Below are 25,308 nucleotides of genomic sequence, written 5' to 3'. Positions count from 1 at the left end.
GTTCATCCGGGTTCTTCGAGATGCTGTTTGGCGACTCGTCGCCATTCCCGGAGCAGCTCGGCCTCGGCCCAGAGGCGAGTGTCGGTCTCTGTGTCGGAGACACTTGTCCCCGACACCAAGACAGCAAGCCCTCTCCCTTGCCCCGCGGCGGGAGAGCGTGTCCGGCCGGCCGGCGGGGCTCGCGCATCCTCCCTCGCCTCCCCTTTCCCTGCAGCCTCCGCCCCGCCAGGCCCGGCCCGGACCTCCGAGCCCCGGCCTCCTCCTCCTTCTCGGTCACCGCCGCCGCCGCCGGGCTCAAGAGCCCCGCCCGCCGCTTCTCCTTCCAGTTTGAGAAGCCGAGGAAGGAAACAGGGAAAAATGTCGCCATGAAGGCCGAGAACCGCTGCCGCCGCCGACCCCCGCCGGCCCCGAACGCCATGAGCCTGGGTCTCCGCCGCGCCCGCTCCGCTCCGACTGCCGCCGCCGCCGCCAAGGCCCCCTTTGATGCCGCAGAGCTCCCCCAGCGCCGCCGCCACCGCCTCCGACATGGACAAGAACAGCGGCTCCAGCAGCTCCTCCGCCTCTTCGGGCAGCAGCAAAGGGCAACAGCCCACCCGCTCCGCCTCTGCAGGGCCGGCCGGCGAGTCTAAACCCAAGAGCGGTAAGGGCGGGCTCCTGTGGTGGGGGGCGACTGCTCCTAATGCTGGGGAGGATCCTCGCTCGTGTGCCAGCTGGGTCACCCAGGGACAAGCTCCGCTTTCTACTATTCATATCTTTCTCTTTCCCATGGCTCCCATTACTTCTAGTTAACACTTAATGAGAACTGTACTGCGTGGTTTTAGTACATCCTTGCATTAAAGCTCGAAATAGCTCGGTGAAGTAGATGCTATTCTTATCCCCATTTTGCGGATGAGGAAATTGAGGCTCAGAAAAGGTGAGGTCACCAGCTAGTATGTGTAGTAGGCCTGAAGACCTGGTTTGTCTGACGCACCAGCGTACGCTCCTAAAACCACTAAGTTCATTTACTCTTAATGTTGAATTAGAATTGGGTAGTGTTCAAGTTTAAACGGGAGGGTGGGGCCCAGAGATTTGTTAAACTCAAATCTCATGTTGAATGACCTGGTCCCAGATCTCCCCAGATGAAGAGGACTCATCTTTGAATGGCTTTGTTTAGTGTGGAGTAGTGGTTAAGAGACCAGCCTCTGGATTCAGTATTTTTAGGTTTGCCATACCTTGAGTGAGTGTCTCAGTTTCCTTACCTGTAAAGGTGGAGAAAATAAATTAACTTAAGAAACAAATGAACTAATGCTTAGGAGAGTACCTGACACCTGTTATGCACCAAATGCACAACATGTCTATTTCCTTGTTAGACTAGGATGGTGTCATCTTATGGGGAAGATTTTGTCATTTCTGTAGTCATGCCTCTCAATATTAAATATGACCATCATGATGATAATAGCTACTATTTATTGAGGGCTTACCATGTGCCAGGTACTGGGCTAGGCTTTTACCTCTTTTTTCAATACTCCAGTCACCTGTCCAGCAGGGTGGAATTGTTCACATCTAAAGAAGGAAAAAGGTGAGAAGCCAGGAGATCTGGAGTTGAATGTCTTCATCTTACTTCAGAGCTCTGCTCTTTTGTATTTTGATTAAATTAGCAGTAATAGGAAATGTTTTCAGTGGGAATAGTGGGGATGTGTGGCAGAGAGGGGAACATTTGGAGTCCCCAGATGTGGAGCTCCAGTTGTTTAAAACTTCCAAGATTAAGAAAACTGCAAGGCTGACTTAAAAACCAGAAAAACAACTGTAAGGCTGAGTTGAGTTCAGAGTTTTTCTGCTCTATATAGCAAACTTGTTTACCTGGTACGTCAAGGTCTTCTAGAGCTTGCTTTTGGAACTCAGGTGGAGACCAGTTGTCTTGATAAGAATGAATGCTTTAAACATCTAAGCAGGGATAAGTGTAGACTCTCAGGCCATGTCAGGCAGTATTATGTAGACTAATTTTGGGGTTTTGCACATGTGTAGGTTTATCGGAGATCTCCCCTAGAGATAGAGGTTTGCCAGTCCTCTTGGCCAGTGTTGGAACTAGTTTAAAACAGTCTTCATATTTTTCAGTACAGCTGGTAAATAACTTTTGCATTCTATTCCTAGATGTTAAAGATTCTGGTTCTCCAGCTATCTTAATTCTCAACTAATTTTTCTGGGGCTCCTGTTTAAGCCACTAACTTACAGTCATGAATCAGTTGCAGTAAATGCCTTAAGTTGATTTATTATTTAGTGAAGCAGTAGGTGAAAGTTTGCCCCAACTCAAACAAAATAATACAGCAACAAATCTGAGGTATGTGAGGCATTTAACTTGTATTGTCCTGACTTTGAATATGTTGATTAGTGGAACTAACTCTCATTACCCAACAGGATGATGCAGAATTCTATTGTGGTTTGACCAAAGTAAATATTTGTCAGTGTTAACATTTCAGTCAGACTTGTATAGAGTAAGTATTAATTGCTGGGTTCATTCTGACTGAAGTGAATTTTTTTTTTTTTTAAGCAGCTACATAAAGGGACTTCCCTGATGGTCCAGTGGTTAAGACTCCACGCTTCCACTGCAGGGGGCACGGGTTCCATCCCCGGTAGGGGAACTAAGATCCCGCATGCCATGCGGCATGGCAAAAAAAAAAAAAAAAAACCCATAAAATACTCTTTTTTTTTGGCTGCTGCTGCCATGGGGCATGTGGGTTCCTTAGTTCCCCAACCAGGGATGGAACCCGTGCCCTCTGCAGTGGAAGCATGGAGTCTTAACCACTGGGCTGCCACGGACGTTCCCCTTCCCCCCCAAACAAAAACCCCATGAAAGACTTCTAAAACACTATTCACCTTATCAATTGAAAGCTTCTGAGGAAGGAAATAAAAACTCACGGAAAGGACTTTTTTGCTGGGCTTTATGAAATACACAGGTGTGCCCTCTGGTAGCATTAGTTTTTGTTTAATGTGTTTGTAAGAGAGCTTGAATATGTTTGCCATTGCTATTGCCTACTTTTCTGGCTGCTGCTATGTATATTCCCTTAGCAAAAAGGAAGGATAGGCCTGTAGCTAAATAGAGTTCATCATCAACCATAATCACCTGTTTGCATTTAGGAACAAATTCAGAGACAGTAAATAGAGATTAAAAATGGCTTAGGAAACTAGATATTGGCTAAGGTTGAGCTGAAAGGTAGCATATACTGCCTTAAGAACATTACAACTAAGACTAATGCTACCATAGCAGATATTGTTCAGGATCTCTTACACAGTGACTTCTACTTCTAGATGGCTGCTCTAACAAAAGAGTAGGTTGAAATTTTGCATAATTCCGTAAAAAGATTTCTGTAGGATTTCAGAAGCTGACTCAACACTTGATGTACTTGATTCAGCTGGAAATTGTTGAAGGGACCTCTTGAGTTTCATGGTACTGAGTTGAAGGAAGAACAGGAAAGGTGAGGTGAAAAGACGTGACTTACAACTTGTCTGTCTTTTGTTAAAGTAACAAGAACAAGAGTTTTTCAGTTTTTAAATATTTAATTCCCTTTTCCACTCTTCTTTTCCTACCTCACATGAGAAAAAAATCTTTGGTTTCTAATTCTGTAAACCATGTGTGTAATAAATGGTCATTTGCTTCCTAGTTACATGATAAATATACTTGAGTCTTTGTTCCTGCGACTGGCTTAGGTTTGCCCTTCATGCACACAGGAAATAAGTACATTTGGCTAACAGGATTTACTTGATCTTTCTGGCCAGATTGGCATACCACAGTTTCTTTGCCTTGGCTAATTGCTTCAAACATTTGCATAATACTCCTTTTCTTGGATCTATTCCTACAGTTTTGTTCCAGTAGTGCTAAGATGTAGTTCTAAGAACGTTCAACAGTAAATATCCCAGGAATGTAGCCCAGAGGAGAGAGGTGGTTTAGAGTTCGGGGAAGGTTGTTTAGAAAGAGCAAAGAGGGACTTCCGTGGTGGCACAGTGGTTAAGAATCCGCCTGCCAGTGCAGGGGACACGGGTTCTATCCCTGGTCCGGGAAGATCCCACATGCCGCGGAGCAGCTAAGCCCGTGTGCCACAGCTCCTGAGCCTGCGTTCTAGAGCCTGTGAGCTACAACTGCTGAGCCCACATGCTGCAACTGCTGAAGCCTATGCGCCTAGAGCCCATGCTCCACAACAAGAGAAGCCACTGCAACTAGAGAAAGCCTGCGCACAGCAACAAAGACCCAACACAGCCAATAAATAAATAAAAATAAATATTTAAAAAAACAAACAGTAAACTGATTTTAAAAAAAAAAAAGAGCAAAGAAAGTAAAAAGAGGCAAGAGAGAGACCTGGCTGTTTTGGGGCAAACAATGGACCCTGGCCCGGAACCAGTCTCTTGCCCCATCCTTCTGGGTGGGGGATGGTACTGCCATGGAGGTTAAAGGAAGGTCAGGTATTATGAAGCAGTTATTTTGAGGTTGGTGGTATGAAGCACTGTCCTGACACTCTTCCTCTTATTTTCCGGTACCACAAGCCAGGTTACTAGGGGTAATCTCTGAAGAAAGCCTCTGAGCTGTAAATGGACCTGGAGGTTTTGATGGCTTTGAAAATTGAGGTGACTTAAAGCCTTCAATAAACACCATTTAGGGAAGTTAAAAGAATTTCCAGGCTGGTTGGCTTGAGTCCTTGGTTTCTATGGCTTTTTGAAAGTCTAATAGGTGCTCTTGATAGGAATTCTAGATTTATTAATAATAGGCTTTCAAATAACAGCAACTATGTGCCAGCCACCAGGGTAGGCATTTTACAGAAGTTTTCTCTTAGTCCTCATGACTCTATGAGGAGGGAGGGGAGAGGATTAGCCCTATTTTACTGACAAGAAAACCAGGAGTTAGAGTAATTGTCCAAGTAAATTCCTAAGAAGTCCCAGGCAATATTACTAAGTACACTTTATATAAATTCACTTAACAAGCAAGTAACTTATTGGCACATGTGTCATTCCTGATACCCCATCTCTCTTCCTTTCATTCAGAATTAATAATTTCAGCTGGACTCAGTTATCAGTTGATTCTGTAGTAAGGCCATATGTTGCCCCTCCAGAGGTGCTTGTCAACCGCTTTGGATGATGGGTAAGCAACTTCCTTGTGACATGGCATGAATCAGCAGCAGAAACTTTCTGGCTGGTGTTCTGATCTGTAGACTGTCCCACCTGTTACAACTACAGCTAGAAATGTTGATGTTGCCAAATTTTTTAACTGAAAAATTTATGGCCTGTTATTTGGTAATTGGGGGAAGAGACTGAAATATGCTTACTGTTACTTGGTGGAGACCTTTCTCTTAGGGAAATGTGGGACAGCTGAGACACAGTGGATTAAGTTTTCAAGTCTCCTGTGTTCTGGATTTGAGCCATTTAACTAATGGTCCATTTTGGAATGTGTCTTGATAGTTTTTGGCAGTTCTCAGCTCTGGGTGTGCATTAGAATCTCTTAAGGACCTTTTTTTTTTTTTTTTTTTTTCTTAATAAGGATGTGTGGGGCTCTTCCCTAGCAATTCTTTCTGATTCTTTAGGTCTGGTTTGGGCCCTGACATCCATAGTTTTAAAAGTCTCTGCAAATGATTCTCTTGTGCAGCCAGGATTGTGAACAACCACTTTGAAATTTAAAACTTTCAACAGAGAATATGTGTGTCCTAGGAACTTAGTTTGACTTTTTTGTCTGTTTTCCAGAATCTAAAGCAGATCACCTCATTGCTATCTCCTATTAGAGAAAGGAGGACAGATTCATCCCCCAACTTATTCACATGTATATTCTGGCAAGTTGCCTCAGAAATAGCACTCCTGAGTTTTATCTCTGGGTCCCAGGCCTAACTACCTTCAATCTTTAGCTGCCTGGGTCTAGAGATAAGAGCCAGCCTCTCACTTTAGATGTCTGACTTCACGCCTGTAGGTAAGTGAAAGACAAGATGAGGGAGTGGATTTTAGCAACTAAAATCTTGAATCCTTATGTGGTCAGTTGTCGTAATGTTTTAGAAGTGAGCAGTTCACTGTCAGCAGTTCTGTAAGCATTATGAAACCATTTCCTTGCCAGTGTGGTAATAAGTGAAGAAATGAAAACAGCCCTCCTTCTGAGTGCCAGGTTACCTTTTTGAGCCCTTGAAGTGTAGAATCTGGCTTTACCTAAATCTGTGCAGTCTAAATCTATTAGGTCTTGAAAACAACAGGGTCAAATGCAGGATCATCTGAAATAGTCTTGGATAATAAGGTTTGGGGAACATATGTTTTCTGCATATGCCTATCCTCTTCATAAAACCTCATTTCTTTTCATGGTAAAGTTAGCTGGGGTTCTGTATCCCTCTGAATTTTCCGTTAATTTGAAATCTTACTAATTTCATGGGTTCAGAGCAAGGCAGAATTTGAGATCTGAAGTTTCATTTTCTAATTGTTACCACTGATGCCATGTTTGACTGTAACTGTTGCGAACTGAAGTAGTAGGTAAAAGTCTAGTTCTTAAATTCTAACTTTTAAGCTCTGGTCACTTTCCCTAACTGGGATTGAAAGGTGACTGGTAGGAGTGAACCCTAGCCTGGCAGTGTTTCTTTGACCATCTGTTCTGTTGACAGTGCTGCCATCTCACATGACTGGTCAGGTTTGGAGAGGATGACATACCTCTCATTTATCCCATGTTGCTGGCAAACTGAGTGTGAAGTGGTTGCTTCGAAAATCTGGACTCTGGTTTATCAGCTGATGTTTCCTTTTCCCTGAGGATATGCTTCACCTTGAATTTATTTTTGTCTGCTGTAAAAGAAGCTGGTCACCTTGTCTAGAAATAATTTCTTGTAGGTACTTACAGTTTTTTAATTATCCAAATTATTAGTATACAGAACAGTAATTCTGTTTACTTAGGTCAGAATTTTAGAGGGTGAGGCCTGAGCACAAGAATCCCTTAAAAGCTCATCTGGGTGATTCCTACAAACTGTAGGATTGAGAACCACTGTTTTAGGCCAACGTGAATAGCTTCATTTCCCAAAGGTAAATGTCATTAACAGCCTGCTCTGTTGCCTTTCCAGACATGTTTCTATTAATTATATATTTTTAACATAAATAGGATTAAGCTATATTTTGGCAGGTTGGGGCCTCTCCCATTGCAGAACGCAGGCTCCGGACGCGCAGGCTCAGAGGCCATGGCTCATGGGCCCAGCCACTCTGCGGACTGGGGCACGAACCCGTGTCCCCTGCATCGGCAGGTGGACTCCCAACCACTGCGCCACCAGGGAAGCCCTGGAGTCTTCTCGACTTTATAAACTACCACCCCTTTAAAGTTTGAGAGTAAGCCTAATGGATTTCTTCATTAAAAGTCCCCCAACTTCTGTTTTCTCTGTTCTTGCTTTTAAAGCCATTAAAGTGTAGGGTACAGACTTGATTTGGTCAGATTTCTCTGTTGAAATAAGGCAAGATGAAGTGAGTGAAGGGACAAGAAAGATGAGTCTTTTTTTGTCTGAAGACTAATTTGGGGACCTTTCACCGTTATTTACTTGGTATGGGTCTCAGGTTCTCAGATAGGTTTTATTTTGCCTCCTCTCCCCTGCTTTTTTTTTTAAAGCTGGTAAACTTTGGCACATGTTAAATGTGTCTGGGGGCTTCCCTGGTGGCACAGTGGTTGAGAGTCTGCCTGCTGATGCAGGGGACACGGGCTCGTGCCCCGGTCTGGGAAGATCCCACATGCCACGGAGCAGCTGGGCCTGTGAGCCATGGCCGCTGAGCCTGCGCGTCTGGAGCCTGTGCTCCGCAATGGGAGAGGCCACAGCAGTGAGAGGCCCACATACCGCAAAAAAAAAAAAAAAAGTGTCTGGTCAGGGTTCTTTGTTCAATTTGGACAAAATAATCTATGCAGTTCAGCTCTGCAGTAGAAAAAGTGGGGCAAAGAATACAAACGAGCTCTTTACACAAAATACAAATGGTTAACAGACTGAAAAAATGTTTGTTGCTAGTCATCAGAGAAATTCAAATTTGAAACAAATTATTTTGACCCTTCAATTTAACAAAGTTTATTCAACTCAGTATTATAAAGAATGTAGTAAACTAGATGTTCTCTCTTATACTGTTGTTAGAATATAAATAAATTGGTATGGTTCTGGAAAGCAACTTGAGGATGTGTAAAAGGCTTTATGATCATACTTAATCTGCTAATTCTACTTTGAGAACTTGACATAATTATACACACAGGCCTCTGTATAAAGAGGCTCCCAATACTATTATATTAAATAAACAAAAAGTCAGAAACCACCTAAATGTACAACAAATTGGTTATGTTACGCCATAGCATATGGTAGACAACAGTGTGGCCATTAATCATGTTTTTGAAGCCTAGGGGTGCATGCAAATGCTCAAGGAGTAATAGGTGGAAGACAATATATCTTATATGCCTGTCATTCTGTGGAAGATGTGTGATGAGTGTATAAAATGGAGAATAAAAGGAAATTAAACACTTCATAGGTTGGTATTCCATGGGCACTGGCGAATTTATTCTTCTGGTTTCCAAAATTGAACTTATGTTCTTGTAATTGGAGAAAAAAAGCAAGAAACAGTTTTTAAAAGGGTATAACTTCACGCTGATATACTCTTAGAGTCCAACTTCTTTTGTTTTGTCAATTTAATAGCTTCTCAGTTTGACCTCTAAAACGTATGTAAATATTGTTTTGCTTTTGTGCCTTCTGTATATCTGCTAAGACCTAGGCCACACCATTGCGGTATAGGGTCTAGCTGTGTTGTAGTAATTTAAGAAGAATGCCTTCTGTCCTGCCTCCAGATAAAGTACTTTTCCTTAATATAGATAGGCTGTTCTTTTTCTGTCACTCTGTCTGAATGGACTTGTATCAATACAAGAGCAGTGATTAAGCTCTGTTATAAAGAAAGACATTGTGAACTGAGAGTCTGTGTGGTTTGATCTATATTGTGTCCCTCCTGAGGGAGGGACCCTTTAGGCTTCATTCCAAAAAAAAATTTTTTTTTTTCACCTTACTGTGTAATGTCTTGCCGAAAGCACTGATGCTCTGGCCCAACCCAGATAGCTTGGAGGTCATGGAAGGGCCCACTTACCTTTGTTTAAACACAATTTTGTTGGGAGGTGGAGAGCAATTCGTCAAGTATATGTATCATTTCTTAACTAATTTTTTCACATTTCTTGCTTTCAGATGGAAAGAACTCAAGTGGATCCAAGCGTTATAATCGCAAACGTGAACCTTCCTACCCCAAAAATGAAAATTTTATCAACCAGTCCCGTCGCTCCAATTCACAGAAAAGCAAAACTTTTAATAAGATGCCTCCTCAAAGGGGCGGCGGCAGCAGCAACAAACTCTTTAGCTCTTCTTTCAATGGTGGAAGACGAGATGAGGTATGGAATTTTAGAATGTCCTTTCTAGAACATAAGAAGCATGAGGTCTGATCCCCCCATCCCCAGTTTATTAGTGGTTGGGAAGGGGTGGGAGCAAGAGTTCCCCCCCTTTCTGAATTACTTGAGTAGTTGAGGATTAACTAGGTTTGGAACTTCTCCTCCTTTCTTCCCTTGAAGGTTATGAACATTTTCTTGGAAGACATTGTAATTATGGATTGTGAGAAATTATAGCAAATTTCGGGTACTGTAATTTGTATCATGCTTTAAAAAAATTTTGTGTCATCCTTTTATTATCACTCTTGATTTATAGGTACACTTTGGAATATTTAGGTAATAAAATGGCATTAATTAATGACATTAATTTGCCCAGTAGTATCTAGAAAAATGTAAAATGCTATATATTCTTAGTCCCAGGTACTCTGATTTTAGGAGTTTCTTAGATATCTTTCTGTAAGTGCATAAAGACTCATGTACAAGGGAGGTCATTGCAACATTGTTTGTAGTTGCACAATTTAGGAAACAAACTAAATGCTATCAGAGTTAAATACATTGTTGGTTAAATATATTATCCTGCTGTTTGAATGTTGCCTACTATGTAACCAGTATACAACAAGATTTAATGGATGCACTAATGGAAGAATTCATTCACTCACCAGAAATTTATTCCTCATCTACTATGCACTAAATATCATTTAGAGTTTGGAATACAGCATTGGGTAGAGCTTATAATCTAGTTTGGGGAGACAATAAACAAATCGTTATGTAATAAATACAATTATTAAATTAAAAAAAAGTAGACTGAGAGCGGTAAAGGGATAGAGAGTAACAAAGAGTAGTTTTAGGAGGTGGCTAAGGAAAGCTTCTCTGAGGACTCTCTGAGTCCTGAATGAAGCAAGGGAGCACACAGTAGAATTTGAGGAAGGGTGTGTTAGCAAGAGCGAATTTACAAGTACAAGGGACCAGAGATGGTAATGTTTTTCATGTGTTTGAGGTAAAGCAAATAGGCTACCATGGGTGGAGAAGCAGGAAATGAAGCCAAAGAGTAAGACAGAGGAATCAGATCACATAGGCCCTTGAAGGACTTTGGCTTTTGTTCAGAGAGATGGGAAGCTATTGGGGGGCTTAAGAAGAGAAGTAAGGTAATCTGACTTGGAATTGTAAAGGGGAGAGTGGAAGCAGGGAGACTAGTTAGGAGCTTATTAAGGTATTCCTGGTGAGAGTGATTGAAACAGAGTGATAGTGATGAGGGGGGATCATATTTGGGGAGATAGTTGCAGGTAGAGCCAGCAGGATTTTTAAATAGATTAGATGTGGGGTTTGAGCAGAGAAATAAATGACTAGTGTTTTTGGTAGGGGCCCAATTCAGGTACCGTTTGCTGAAATGGGGGCAAGTTCAAGAGGAGTACAGGGTTTTGGGATGGGGAGGGAAGGGGGATGTTTAGATTAGATAAAGAATGTCATTTGGAAGTGTTATATTTGCGTTGAGATGCCTGTTGGATCTCTGAGTATAGATAGGCTGTTAACTGAGTCGAGTTCAGGGAGGAGACCCTGGCTAGAGAGCTGTCCATGTACACTTGGTGTTTGCAACTATGGAACTAAGTGGGATCATTAAGGAGTGAGTGTTGCGAAAAGGGAATAGATTCAAGGACTGAGCCTGGAGTCAGGATGATAAGGAACCAGCAAAAAGGGAGGAAGAGAACTGAAAGCCATTTGGAGAAATGGCTTGTTTTGTCCTGTGCTGCTGTTAGGCTGGGTAAGAAGATTCGGATGGAAAGTTGACCTTTAGATTTGGAAATGGGAAGGTAGTTTAGTTTTTGGCCTTGCGCTGCTTTGGTGGAGTGGTGAGGACAAAAACCTGATTGGCATAGCTTTAGAGAGGATATGAAGAAGAAACAGCAAGTTTAGATAGTTACTTTCTAGTGGTTTTGCTCTTACAGGGGACCAGAGAGGTGAGGCAGTAGCTTGAGGGGAATGTGAGGTCAAGAGAGATTTTAAGCTTAGAGAAATGCAGCATACTTCTGCTAATGGGATTGTTCTGGTAAGAGGGAAAATGTGATGCAGAGGAGAGAGAGAATTACTAGAAGTGTCCTTGAGTTCCTGAGGAGTTGGGGTCTAGCGCACAGGTGGAGGAGTTGGCTTAGGAGCTTCGCCAGTTCATCCACAGTAACAAGAGGAAGGCAGACTAGGAGCACGTTGGAGTTCTTTTCTGATTGTTCTTACTGTCTCAGTGAAGTGTAAAAGGTGAGCCAAGAGAGGAGGTTTGGAAACCAGAGGACTGGAGGATTTGTCTGGGTGTCTGGGGGAATCCGTGGAGCACAGAAGCGTAATAGGATTGCAGTATGACCGCTGGGCCGCAGAAAGGTCTACTTTAGTGAGGCTGGTTGGTATGGTGTGGTTGTGTTCTTTAGCCATGTTTACTTGCTCTGATGCTGTGGATTAATTGGGAAGGTTTTGCCCGGTGAGTACAGCTGACAAAGAGAAGAGGGCAATGGAATAGGATCAGAGCCAAATAAGGAAAGAAGATTTGGGGGGAGGGTGTTGGATCACTGGTTTGGAGATCCCAATGGAGGTGAAAAGTTGTTAGAATCAGAACTAACGGAAACAAGCTGAGAAAGGAGTGAGTTGCTGGTAGGGTGCTCAAAATTAAGATGGTGAAAGAGGTGCAGTTATTACCACTGTGGTCTAGACTGTAGAGCAGTGCCATCCAGTAGAAATGCTAAGATAGAAATGGCAAGCCAAATATGTAACTTAAAGTTTTCTAGTTGTCACAGTAAACAAGTAAAAACGATGAAATTAATGTTAATATATTTAATCCAATATAGCTAAAATGCTATTTCATGATGTGGTACTGGCCACATTTCAAGTGCTCAGTAGCCATCATATCTGGATAGTAGTGGCTGCTTTGTTATGACAGCACAGCTCTAGATGGTATGCCCATGGCAGTGGGTGGCAGAGGTAGAGTGGAGGGCAAGCTGATTGGAGGAGAGGAAGTCAAGGAACTGAGAGGTGAACATGTTGGAAGTGTAATCAGGAATTATGATGGGCAGTATTAGAGACAGTGGGCCGTTAGTGGTAAAAAGATGAAGGTAGAAGGTTGAGAATGTGGTAGATTTTGTTGAGTGAACATGAGCTCTTATCTGAGTTTGGGGCATTAGAGTGGAAGACTGATTAGGGGAGGCAGAGCCTATGGAGATGAGAGTCTAGGGGTGAGAGATAAGGGATGACCTGGAAGTCTTGGGCTTCCTCTGGTGAGTTACATAAACAGTGAGGGGGAGGTGTTGTCTCCCAAGATCTGTTAAGTTAAAAGGAGATTGCCTAACTGTGTGATATGCCACTGTATTTAATCATAAAGATCATATACTCTGATTCTGTATTCATAGAATATCTCAGAGGATATATTGGTTGCCTCTGGAATAGAAGGTATCTTTGGCTTTATCCCTTTTTGTACTCTTTTTGCCCTCACCGCGAGGCATGCGGGATCCCAGTTCCCCGATTGACCAGGGATTGAACCCGCGCCCCCTGCAGTGGAAGCGCTGAGCCTCAACCACATGACCGCCAGGGAAGTCCGCTTTTTTGTACTCTTTAGATTTCTTTATCGTGTATATACAAGTGTTGCTCATTAAACTCTAAATTTGACTTTACTAACAAGCAGCAAAAGCCTTAAATTTGCATTTCCTTTGACTCAGTAATTCCTACTCTACATTCAAAAGAAATAATTGTAGGTGCTCAAATGTTTGTGCACAAAGGTCTGTCAACTGTGTTTATCATAGCATTATTTTGTTAATGCTGGAAAAGCCATGAACAATCTGTCCTACACTAAGGCATTATAGTATACCTATCGTAATATAATGGTATATAGCTATTTAAAGTGACTCTTCAGGGACTTCCCTGGTGGTCCAGTGGTTAAAGACTTCGCCTTCCAATGCAGGAGGCGCGGTTCGATCCCTGGTTGGGGAGCTAAGATCCCACATGCCTCACAGCCAAAGAACCGAAACATAAAAAAGAAGGAGTATTGTAATAAATTCAATAAAGACTTAAAAAAAAAAAGGTCCACATCAAAAAAAATCTTAAAAAAAAATAAACGTAAAACAGGCTTACCAAAAAAAAAGTGACTCTTTACTAGTATTTAGTGACAGGGCCAAGTGCCTATGACGTTAATTGGGAAAGTGGGATTAGAAAATGGACTAGCTGACTTATAGCAGGTACCTGTACCATTTCAATTTGGGAATGTTAGGAGGACCACAAAAGCTCCAACACAATAAATCTTCCATCTCTGTGCAATGGTATTTCTCACACGTGGTTTCTTGTCACTTTCTAAGCTGTTTCTGAATGTGCTGATTGGATTTATTTCTGGACACAGAGCTAGTCTGCCTACATGTTCTAATTCTGTCAGTTTTAATTAACAATGAATAGCAGTGTGTGTCTTAGACAGGAGGTCTCTGGCAGGATCCTGAAGCCTATGGCAGTTAGTAGCTGCCTGCAGGCCGCCTCCAGAGTATAGTTCCACAGATTCATTTTGACCAGAAACAAACCAGAGAGCAAGTAGCTAACAAGAGTGAAGGTGTAGGAGTCTTACGGGACTGTGGAAAGATTAATTCGGTAAGTAAATCTTTGTGCTTCAAGATAGCTAGAGAAGTTCATGCTGGGTTTTGTCATTTAATGGTTAATTGCCACTTAGGGCAGACTAAATAGTTTATAAGTAATTGTATGTTAGAGGCTCTTTTTCTCTTTTTCCACTCCCATCTAGATCTTAGGTAGACTTTTGCATTACCCCGTCCTAGGAAAATTGTTTACTAAATATAAGCCTGTGTTTTATTTAGTTAATATTTTAAGCCATGTAGAAGGAGGGGTTGTGCAGGTTTCTGCTGTCATTTAGCAAGTGTCATCCTAATCTAAAATCCTCTGATTTATTCTCATTCTCTCTAGGTAGCAGAGGCTCAGCGGGCAGAGTTTAGCCCTGCCCAGTTCTCTGGTCCGAAGAAGATCAACCTGAATCACTTGTTGAATTTCACTTTTGAACCCCGTGGCCAGGCAGGTCATTTTGAAGGCAGTGGACATGGCAGCTGGGGAAAAAGGAACAAGTGGGGACATAAGCCTTTTAACAAGGAATTGTTTTTACAAGCCAAGTGAGTATGGCTACTCTTAAGAGGGAAGTGAAGTTGAGCCTTTGGGCATTTGTGGTGCAAAGAGGCTTCTTTTAAACTACTGTGGGAGAGAGGCGGAAACAGAGTTGATTCTCTCTGTCTCTCTCTCTGTCTCTCTCTCTGTCTCTCTCTCTCTCTCTGTCTCTCTCTGTCTCTCACTCACCTCACTTTGAAAACACAGATGTGTTTCAAGTGGATGTTCTTGGTGCTCAAAAGAAGATAATAAATTTATTTATTTAGCTTAAATAAATGCTAAAATTAAATAATGCTTTAGTATCATGATGAGGTAGTAAAAGTGTTTGCTTTGGAATTGAATCCAGATTTGAATCTTGTTTTGGCCTTCGACCTTGGGTAACTTACCTAACCACTTTGAGATTCAGCTTTTCCTCTGTAAAGGAGGAGAAATTACTTAAGGGAGAATTGAGTGCCAAGTTGGAGTGCTTGGCATACATTTGCTCAAATACTGATTCTCTTTTGTTTCCTTTTGTGTGGCATTAGTTATAATGTAAGGTTTGACCTTGGATCTAGACTGAAGTAACCATTTAGTACTTTATATAAACTGGTGGGAGTTCCCTGGTGGCCTAGTGGTTAGGATTCCAGGCTTTCACTGCTGTGGCCTGGGTTCGATCCCTGGTCAGGGAACTGAGAATCCCCTAAGCCGTGTGGCGTGGCCAAAATAACCAAAAAGCTAGTACTCAAAAGATTGAGTGGGGACAGTTTTTTCTACTGCCTTGAAGACTAGTGGTTTCTGGGGGTGAGGGAGGAGATCTGGCTTCCCTTCTGGTTGATGGAGCCACAGTCTGGCTTAATTTTAGTTCAGAGGAGGGCCTGCAGGCAGCTTGGCTGGGCCTGGAAGCAGAAGAAACAGAGTTCATGGTAGACTCCTACCCGCTGAGTCTTTGGATTCCTTCCAGAGCCAGGACTTGGAACTGAGGCTGAAGTCCTAGTTTAGTGCTTCACAAAGCATGGCTGCTAATGGCCTGCATTTGATTTCTAAGTAAAGAGATGATGAATTTCTGCTGAAGGCTTGTTGGTAGATTCTGACAGTGCCTTTTACTTGTCTCTCCCTATTTTTAGCTGCCAGTTTGTGGTGTCTGAAGACCAAGACTACACAGTTCATTTTGCTGATCCTGATACCTTAGTCAACTGGGACTTTGTGGAGCAAGTGGTGAGTAGCTCAGCTAAGCTTATAACCTGTTAGTGGGAGAGAGAACTAAAGAAAGGGACCGTGGTGACAGCAGCTTTTGGCTGGGTTTACTGCTGATCCCACTTTCTGCCTGGCCTTAGTGTAGATGTTTTCCAGAGATCAGTCCTGGTTTCTTCTGGAGTTCATTTTGTGCTAATTGGCTCTGGCCTGCAGGACTGGGTGTTGGAGGGCTCTGATCTGTAGGACAAAAGCAGTCCTGTCTACTACCTCTTCTCTTCTGGGAAGAAATAATCAGAGGAATATGAGAACTCTGGTTACCCTCCTGACCCAGGATGGACTCATTACATGGACACTGCTTCATTGGTAGCCATTTGTAGTAATCAGTATCAGATTAGGCCTTGGCCTTGTGACAGGTGAAATGAGCTACACAGCTGTACTTCTGTCCAAGCTACTGCTGTGTTTGTTTTCTCTTCTCTGTTATGGGCTCTGGGTATCCCCTTGTCACTCCTAGGTTATATGATGTAGTTTCAAAATGATGGACCCAAAGCCTGGAATCCCATTACTGTGAAAATTCATAGAATCATCTGAAAATGACATAGAAGGTCTATGAAACTTAGGTTTTATATGCATTGGTTTAAAAAAAAAAGTAGAGACGTACAGTATAAAGTGGAAGTCTCATTGACTTCTCTTTTGGAAATTACCTCTAGAACCTTTTTGTGCCTTTATGTATGCGTACATATAAATCTTTTTTTGTAAATGGGATCATATATTGATTTCTGTCATTTTTTCCCTTTGATGTAGAACCCCCAAAATACCTGTTGTATAGTTGTTTTAGTATATTAAACTATTATTACTGTTTCCTTTATGATTTGCTTGAAGTGCTATTGTACATATACCTGCACTGTTGAACAGTTTTGTGAAGATGTGTTGTTAGAGCTGTACAGGGATGGGGATGGAAGAGGAGAGGCTTTAACTTTGGTAATCCGTAGTCATTTCTGAAAGTAGTTTAACTTGTGGTGGCATTTTGTTTCAGCGCATTTGTAGCCATGAAGTGCCATCTTGCCCAATATGCCTATATCCACCTACTGCAGCCAAGATAACCCGTTGTGGACACATCTTCTGCTGGGCATGCATCCTGCACTATCTTTCATTGAGCGAGAAGACCTGGAGTAAATGTCCCATCTGTTACAGTTCTGTGCATAAGAAGGATCTCAAGAGGTAAGACGGAGATATTTACTAGATTAGATCCCAGTCTGCTAACTCCTTGCCCTGCTACATATACATGTCTATGTTACAGTGTTGTTGCCACAGAATCACATCAGTATGTTGTTGGTGATACCATTACAATGCAGCTGATGAAGAGGCAGAAAGGGGTGTTGGTGGCCTTGCCCAAATCCAAATGGATGAATGTAGAACATCCTATTCATCTTGGAGGTAAGTTCGGTTAATTTGGGGGCAGATAATGGTGGGTGTATACCCTTTAAGGTTCCTTGAATATATCTTTTTACTGTCAGAGATTTAGCCTTTCAGCAAGCCATTTCTGGCATTTCCAAATTAGTCATAGTGTTCCAGTAGGTTGGGGTGGAGTTTGCAGAAAGTGGTTTCATTCTTGGTTTCAATTTGGTTCAGTTGTAAAATGAAAAATTAAAGTACATATAAAGCTTTGTTGAATAGTGTCTGGCTCTGTGCCCAGGTTTTGGGGATTCCCCAGTCAGCCAGTCTTGGCACCTGTCATCAAGGAACTCGGTGTCTAATAGAAGAGACAGACTGGTGGCCAGGCAGTTCGGATCTAGAGTGTGGGCAGTGCTTACAGTGGGGGAAGTGCAAGAGGTTGTATTCTCTGTATTCCACATGGAAATGAGCATTGAATTAAAGTGGCATTTCAGTTTCTGGGCAAAAGAGATTTTTCAATAAACAGTATTGAAACAGTTGACTCTTATGGAAAAAATAAAATGAAATTAGATCTCTATCTCATACCATTCATAAAAATCAATTTCTGATGGATTGAAGAATTAAATGTAACGAAATCCAAAACTTTTAAAAGAAAATACAGGAAAATATCTTTATAAATCCTCAGGTTTTTTACCTGGATGGAATTTTGAACCAGGCTGAAACCATAGATGCTATAAAAGAAAAAGATTGATGAATTTGATTTTATAAGAATAAAATCCAGCAAGACTCCTCAGAGTCAACAGGTGATAAATAAACTTAGGGGAAGGTTTACACATTTAAAATACAGATTAATGTCCAGAACATACAGGTGTTCTATAAATTAGATGAACAGTCTAGTAGAATAGGCTAAGCATCTGGCAAAGCATTTCCAGGAAAAAGATATCTGAATAACTCCAAGTATCCACAGAGGTTTAACTTTGCCTAGAGTTATGCAAATCAAAATGCCTGTCATAGTCACTCTCACGCACGCACACGATGAGGCAAATACAGGCATACCTCGTTTTGTGCTCCACAGATACTGAGTTGTTTTTTTTAACAGATTGGAGGTTTGTGGCAACCCTGCTGTTGTCAGATGATGGTTAGCATTTTTTAGCAATGAAGTATTTTTTAAATTAAGATATCTACATCGTTTAGACATAGTGCTATTGCACACTTAATAGACTACAGAATAGTGTAAACAAAACTTTTATATGCACTGGAAAACCAAAAAATTTGTGATCCACTTGATTGTGATGCTCACTTTATTGCAGTGGAACCAAACAGGCATATCTCTGAGGCATGCCCGTACTGGGTTTTGGCAGGGGTGGGGAATTAGGTACTCTTGTTCTTCATAGGAGTTTAAATCGATACAGCCTTTTGTGTGTGTGTGTGTGGGGGGTGGATTTGGTAGTATTTAAAATATGCACAACCTTTGATTCAGCATTTATACTTAAATATCATAAAGAAGTCATTTGTACCAAGGAGCATGTATAAGGATATTTTTGTTACAGTGTAATAGAAATTGGCAATAACCTAAATGTTCCACAAGAAACTTTCATTAGAGTATATCATGCTGTTGAACACGATACAGAAGGTAAAAATGAGATAGATCTGTGTATTACATTTTAAAGTCCACAAAATCTGGGGGAGGGAAATAAAGGAAATAAATCATCCATGATCCTTTTATCCAGAGGTACCCCCCCGAATGTTAATTGTACAGTTTTCTTCTATGCGTGTAGGTTTTTGTGAGATTGGGATTGTTTTCTTCTTTGGCATCTTTTCTTTCCCCATGTAATGTGGCTATTTCTCCGTGTCACTAAATTCCTCCTTCTTAGAAAAGCATTTTTAATGTCTGCAGAATTCTCTTTAATGAATATACCATCATATCATTAATTTTCTTTATTGGACTTACTAGTTGGTTGCAGCTTTTCTAATACTAAAGATAATGCTATAATTAATGAACATTGTTTTTTCAGTTTTTTGGTTTCTTTTTGGCTGCAACTCACTGCTTGTGGGATCTTAGTTCCCCAGTCAGGGATTGAACTCAGACCCTCAGCAGTGAAAGTGTGGAGTCCTAACCACTGGACCGCCAGGGAGTTCTGAGCATTAATTTTTTGACTACATCTTTGGTTTTCTTAGGATAGCTTTCTTGTGTTATGGGGTCAGAGTTACAAACCTTATATTAAGGTCATTGCTAAAATTTTTTAAGGAAAACATGCTAAATCAGTCCGTTTTCACTTTAGGAAAAAAGCTGTGTATGAAAGTTCCTATTTAGTCACACAGCCGTGAGCTTTTTTTTGGCTGCGTTGGGTCTTTGTTGCTGCGTGCGGGCTTTCTCTAGTTGCAGCGAGTGGGGGCTACTCTTCGTTGTGGTGCGCGGGCTTCTCATTGCGGTGGCTTCTCATTGCAGAGCACGGGCTCTAGGCTCGCGGGCTTCAGTAGTTGCAGCACTCGAGCTCAGTAGTTGTGGCACAGGGGCCCTAGAGTGTACAGGCTTCAATAGTTGTGGTGCAAGGGCTTAGTTGCTCCGTGGCATGTGGGATCTTCCTGGAGCAGGGATAGAACCCGTGTCCCCTGCATTGGCAGGTGGATTCTTAACCACTGCGCCACCAGGGAAGTCCCGCATTTCTGTCATCTTGTTGGCTTTCTTGTAGATGAACAGCACAGCCAGTACTCCAAATTGCTGCTGGCCTCGAAGGAGCAGGTGCTGCACCGGGTGGTTCAGGAAGAGAAAGCAGCACTAGAGCAGCAGCTGGCAGAGGAGAAGCACACTCCCGAGTCCTGCTTTATTGAGGCAGCTATCCAGGAGCTCAAGGTGAGATGATGCACTGGAAATGGGATGGGGTGGTGGGGATTAGTTACTTCAGCCCCACATTTAAGATTACAAGCGGGGAATGGCTAAAAAAGTAGGTTTGCTTTGGGCTTTGGTGATAGGAGGGGAAGGGGTTGACCTAGGGATTTTTAAACTGCTCTCTGGAGCTGAAAGGAACAAGTCAAGGTGATCTTATAACTGAGACCCTTGAGTTTCTAGATTAGCTGTGTTCTTAATTAAGCAAGGTAGGTTTTTTTGTTCTTTAGGAAAACATTTGGGTTTATTTTTGGAGATGTTTTATTTGAGGGACATTGTGGAGAAATTACTATGGCCTCTCCAGTGGGCTCTAGCAATGCCTGCTGAGGATTTTGGAGCAGCAAGAATTATCCAAATATAGAATCCCTTATGTCCTGTATCGTCTACAATAGAGATTCTTAAACTTGAACAAGCATCAGAATCACTGGTTGTTGTGTTCCACCCTGAGAGACTGATTCAGTAGGTCTAGGCTCAGTAAGCTTAATAATTTGCATTATCACAAATTCCAGGGTGGTTCTGATGCTGCTCATCCCCAGATCACATTTTGAGAATCATTGATCTATATTAGAACAATGAAAGCCCCCATGAAAGGGGCTGTGTTATTTTTTTCTCACTTAAGCTCCATAACCTGGTGTGATAGAACAAGTATCCCCTTTCATGGATGAGGAGATGGAATCATGGGTTAGATAATTTACTTGAGGACATATAACTAATAAGAGGTGAAGCTGGTATTTGAATTTCTCTCTCTCTAACTCATAAGTCCTCTTTGGGCAGCGTTCTGTGTATTTATTGGGTTGGCCAAAAAGTTCGTTTGGGTTTTTGTAATGTCTTACGAAAAACCCGAACGAACTTTTTGGCCAACCCAATACTTCTAAATTTCTTTCTGTAGTGCGGAGCATTTGTTCAAATGCATTTCAGGGAGAAGAAAAGCTGCCTAGAAGTAGAGCTATCCGGGTTGAGGTGGGGGTTGCCCAGACTCTTTGTCTCCTGCACTGGGGCTCTCTCAAAGCTTCGCTCGTAAAAACTAGAAGACTAGTCCTGTGTCCTGGGATTTCTGTTCAGGAAGCTTTTTTGTAGTGTTGTCGTTATCTTTGTCAGAGATGCTAAGCAGAGTACCATCCCATTTGAGTACTAGGTGTTTTTGCTTCCTGCTTCCCTTAAAGATTGAGAATTCTAAGTACTTAGACTCTTCCTTTTTGCCTTTTAACTTTTGCTCCTGTTGAGAAAGGCCATTGTAAGATTTGGCCCTTCACACTAAGTATGTTTCTGGTTTTCTCTCTGGTGCTCTAGACTCGGGAAGAGGCTCTGTCAGGATTGGCTGAAAGCAGCGGGGAGGTCGCTGGTGTCGTGGCTGCTCTGGAACAACTGGTGCTGATGGCTCCCTTGGCGAAGGAGTCCGTTTTTCAACCCAGGAAGGTTAGTGTCCCAGTTACAGACTAAATGGCTGCCATTCCTCAGGTGCTGCTCTTCAGCTGTTAGGCCCTGTTGTGAGGTTTGAACTTTTTTGGGGTAAGAGGGAACTATGAGTATTTCCTATGTGCTTTTAAATTAATTAATTAATTTATTTATTTATTTTAAAATTTTTCCAATGTGCTTTTTCTATGTGTGTTCTTTCCCCAGTGATGTTAAATCAGTGAATGTGACAGCTAAGGTAAACCTCAAGAGAGCTTGGTTCCTGTGCCTGCCTTTGCCACATGTTCTTTCTGTGACCTACAGTTTGTCCCAACAGGGCATGCTGGAGTATCTGTCTGCTTTTGATGAAGAGACCACAGAAGTTTGTTCTCTTGGCTCTCCTCCTCGTCCTCTTGCTCTCCCTCTGGTAGAGGAAGAGGAAGCAGTTTCTGAACCAGAGCCTGAGGGGTTGTCAGAGGCCTGTGAGGACTTGGAGTTAGCAGAAGACAATCTTGGAGAGGGGACCATTTGTACCGAGTCCAGCCAGCAGGAACCCGTCACCAAGCCAAGCATCACACACCTGAGCAGCTCTCCTTGTTACTACTTTTACCAAGGTGAGTGTCCCTGAGGAGGAGGGCTGGGTTGCTGCTTAATGATTCAGAGACGTGATCTGGCTCTCTGAGCAGAGGGAGGTATTGCCGCTAGCTCCTGGGCAGATGGGGTCTGTTGTGCCTTTCAGCTTGGGGAGGGAGAGTTGGGCCTGGGATAAGGAGGGCCTGACTTGAGGACTGGCCAAGAGTATTGTGTGATAGAGCCACTTGTCTTCAGCGGAGGATGGGCAGCACATGTTCCTGCACCCCGTGAATGTGCGCTGCCTCGTGCGGGAGTATGGCAGCCTGGAACAGAGCCCTGAGAAGATCTCAGCCACGGTGGTGGAGATCGCTGGGTATTCCATGTCTGAGGTAAGGGCCTGCCTTGCGAGGTGGAGGGGCAGGAAGCAGCATTAACCTAGTCTCTTTGTGGTGGGCCTAGCTGAACCAAGTTCACAAACTTTCAAGGCCTTTAGTCTTGAAAGGTTTTAAGTCTTTTTGTTAGTGATGGTGCCTGTGAATTTTTAAAAAGTTAAATGACCCTCTGCCACTGGGCCGGGGTTCTGTTAGGTCACTCACCACTGCTCCCTGTATCACAGGTTCATTTATTGTGGTTTGGGAATAGAGATGTCTCCTACTTTCAGAGATGAGTTTGTTTTTGTTTCTCCTTATTGCTTGGGAGAAAATGGCAAGAAAACAAAGTCCTTGGAGGCTTTAAGGTAGCTTACACAAGCTCGTTATGAATTTTTGGTTTAGCAGCTACCTGTGAATTAGTGTCTGATAATTTACATATGTGAATATTTGCTCTTTGAGAGTTACAGTTGTATTGATCACAAATTTGTTAAAAGCCTTAAATTTAGAGATTTTTTAAGTACTGTGAACTTTCCATCAAACATGCAGAAAAAGAATTAAAAGAAAATTAAATTAATGACCTTCATTTTTTATTATTTTAGGCCAAGCTTTGCTCAGTAGGGAAACCTGCTTTATCTGCCTTCTCAGTTATCATTAATTCAGTCAGTGGTTCCCAGATTTTTTTCCCAGTAAATAACTCTTACCTTCCTTATTCTCCCGTTTGTTGTGGACCCCCAGAAAAGCTGAAACAGCTGATCAGCTTTAGATCATTCATTACCAGCCTCAATTCATTCATTTGCAGCACAAACCAAAAAACTGCTTTTGGTTGCTTATTCTACCTTACGGTAGGTTAATTGACAATTTCTGTTCAGCTTTTCAAAAGCTGATAACTTGAGCACTAACTCTTTGAGCCCCATTGCCATCTGAGAGGGTGTGGTGTACTGCCTGATACCTGGGGTGGGAACCTCTGCTCTTAGAGTTAGGCCTGGTCTTAGTTGAGCATCGGTCCCTTTTCCCTTGTAGGATGTGCGACAGCGTCATAGATACCTCTCTCACTTGCCGCTCACCTGCGAGTTCAGCATCTGTGAACTGGCTCTGCAGCCTCCTCTGGTCTCTAAGGAAACCCTAGAGATATTCTCAGGTGAGAATGCCCCCTACTTTGCTTCCCTTTTTAGTGGAGTTTAGGGATTCTTGTGACTAGAAACCCACAAGAGGAAGTAAGGAGCTTTTGTCATGAGTCTCAGAACCTCCTGATACGCTCCATCCGTTCATCCAATCCAGCTGGGCCCACTCGTGTGCCCTTAGCTACTAGCCAAGTGGGAGGAGTTAATGGCCAGGTTGTCCTGCATTTGTCTCCTCACAACCTCACCAACCCGCAGATGATATTGAGAAGAGGAAGCGGCAGCGCCAGAAGAAGGCCCGGGAGGAACGTCGCCGAGAGCGCCGGATTGAGATGGAGGAGAACAAGAAGCAGGGCAAGTGTAAGTTCAAGAACTCTCATCTCAGTGATGAGCACAACTGTGCATCACTGTACAGAGATCCCGTGCCTGGGCCCAGGGGCCAGACTGTTTAGGTCGTATGTCAGGTCTGCCACTTGCTTTCTTCAGCTCTTAAATGTGAGTTGTGAGAGTACCTCCTTACTTGTAGGCTTACATGAGAATTAACGAGTTGATGTTGGTCAAAGTGCATAGCACATAGTAAGTTCATCCTTGGCATAGTGGGTGAAAAAACCCTGGGTGGGCGGGGGAAGGGAATTGGAGATCTGCTGCATGTTGGGGATAACTGGCCCTGTGCTCTCTGGATACATTGTTGGCCTCACCTTTGACTCTGGAGACATCTATACATAGCAAGTCTACCAGGAGAGTTTGAAATAGTAGAGACCTATTGACAAACTAGGAAATACGTGCAGGAAGTTAGATTTGAGCTCCTTAATACCAGTAAGTAGAATCTTTTGATCTAGTTCTTAAACATAAGCTTCACTGAACCAAGGACTGTGTGACATGAGGGTCTAGGTAACCTCCTGAAAACAAGGAATTGAGTCCTTGGCTAGGGAAAGGACTTAACTATTTTGACTCCATGTGGTATGGTAAACATAAATTTTACTTCTTCAACTGGGATAAGTGTATAGCTGGCATACCAGTGTTGTGTAGCTGTTTAAAGCACAAGTCCTGAATAGTTGAGAAAAGTGATGTTTCAGGAACAAAGGCTTTTTTGTTTTAATTTTTTATTATGGAAATATTCAAACACAAATATACAGAATATTATAATTAACCCCCAGGTTTATCACCTAGCTTCAACCAAGAAGAGTTAGAGCAAGGCTTTTATACTAAAACAAAGGCATATTATAAAGTGACAGTTACTATAAATTTGGGTTTTAAAGCTCTGTCTCCATCATTCAGATCCCTGGGGGATTCATATTGACTGTCCACAACTGTTGGAAAAGATTTGAGGGATTCTGTACATGGGCCTACCATTCTCGTCTTTGCTTTGCAGACCCAGAAGTCCACATTCCCTTAGAGAATCTACAGCAGTTTCCTGCCTTCAATTCCTATACCTGCTCCTCTGATTCTGCTTTGGGTCCTACCAGCACCGAGGGCCATGGGGCTCTCTCCCTTTCTTCTCTTAGCAGAAGTCCAGGTTCCCAAGCAGGTAAATAGAGTTGGGATTTAAAGAATCAAGTTGACCACCAGCCACAGACCTTAAGCAAAGCCCTAGTGTCTGAATTTACAACTGTGATCTCGGCATGGTGGGGGTCTTTACGGGACTAACCTTACTTGGGTAGTTAATAGATTCCTGAGATCCATCAAATTGCTACTATTTGATTCACTTTTCCATTGGCTGTACCGACTTAGCTTCTAAAAACCTCAGGCAGCTCATATAGCAGGATGGTTAAACCTAGATTCTTCTCCACAACCCAGCTGTTTTATTTCTAGTTTCTACCTTAAAGATACTCCCCCTGTTTGTGTGAACATCTTTATTTATGTTGTCTTATTTATGATAGGGAGAGAAAACAGCCTAAAGTATACTGGTAGGGAAAT

At 42.5% G+C, this 25,308-nt stretch overlaps 1 protein-coding gene across 3 annotated transcripts in view; it reads left to right on the top strand.

Moving 5' to 3' along the window:
• Positions 1–25,308, top strand: part of RNF10 (ring finger protein 10) — a 31,399-nt gene continuing 6,091 nt past the window's right edge. The window contains exons 1-13 of one of the 3 annotated variants that reach the window (XM_027124556.1): positions 1–640; positions 9,168–9,367; positions 14,294–14,493; positions 15,589–15,679; positions 16,692–16,876; positions 16,956–17,092; positions 19,744–19,904; positions 21,228–21,353; positions 21,667–21,943; positions 22,158–22,291; positions 23,294–23,411; positions 23,650–23,751; positions 24,764–24,919. In XM_027124556.1, coding sequence (XP_026980357.1) covers positions 484–640; positions 9,168–9,367; positions 14,294–14,493; positions 15,589–15,679; positions 16,692–16,876; positions 16,956–17,092; positions 19,744–19,904; positions 21,228–21,353; positions 21,667–21,943; positions 22,158–22,291; positions 23,294–23,411; positions 23,650–23,751; positions 24,764–24,919 — 2,044 coding nt within the window. In that variant the 5' untranslated portion in view covers positions 1–483. The remainder of the gene's footprint in view (positions 641–9,167; positions 9,368–14,293; positions 14,494–15,588; positions 15,680–16,691; positions 16,877–16,955; positions 17,093–19,743; positions 19,905–21,227; positions 21,354–21,666; positions 21,944–22,157; positions 22,292–23,293; positions 23,412–23,649; positions 23,752–24,763; positions 24,920–25,308) is intronic. The other 2 variants (XM_027124558.1, XM_027124559.1) reach the window with 2 other exon arrangements.

The sequence above is a fragment of the Aethalodelphis obliquidens genome, unplaced genomic scaffold (assembly GCF_003676395.1).
Source record: "Aethalodelphis obliquidens isolate GAN/ISIS:26980383/991018 unplaced genomic scaffold, ASM367639v1 scaffold28, whole genome shotgun sequence".
Classification (NCBI taxonomy): Eukaryota; Metazoa; Chordata; class Mammalia; order Artiodactyla; family Delphinidae; genus Aethalodelphis; species Aethalodelphis obliquidens.
The sequence above is the reverse complement of the archived record's forward strand: the minus strand, read 5'-3'. Positions and strand labels throughout refer to the sequence as shown.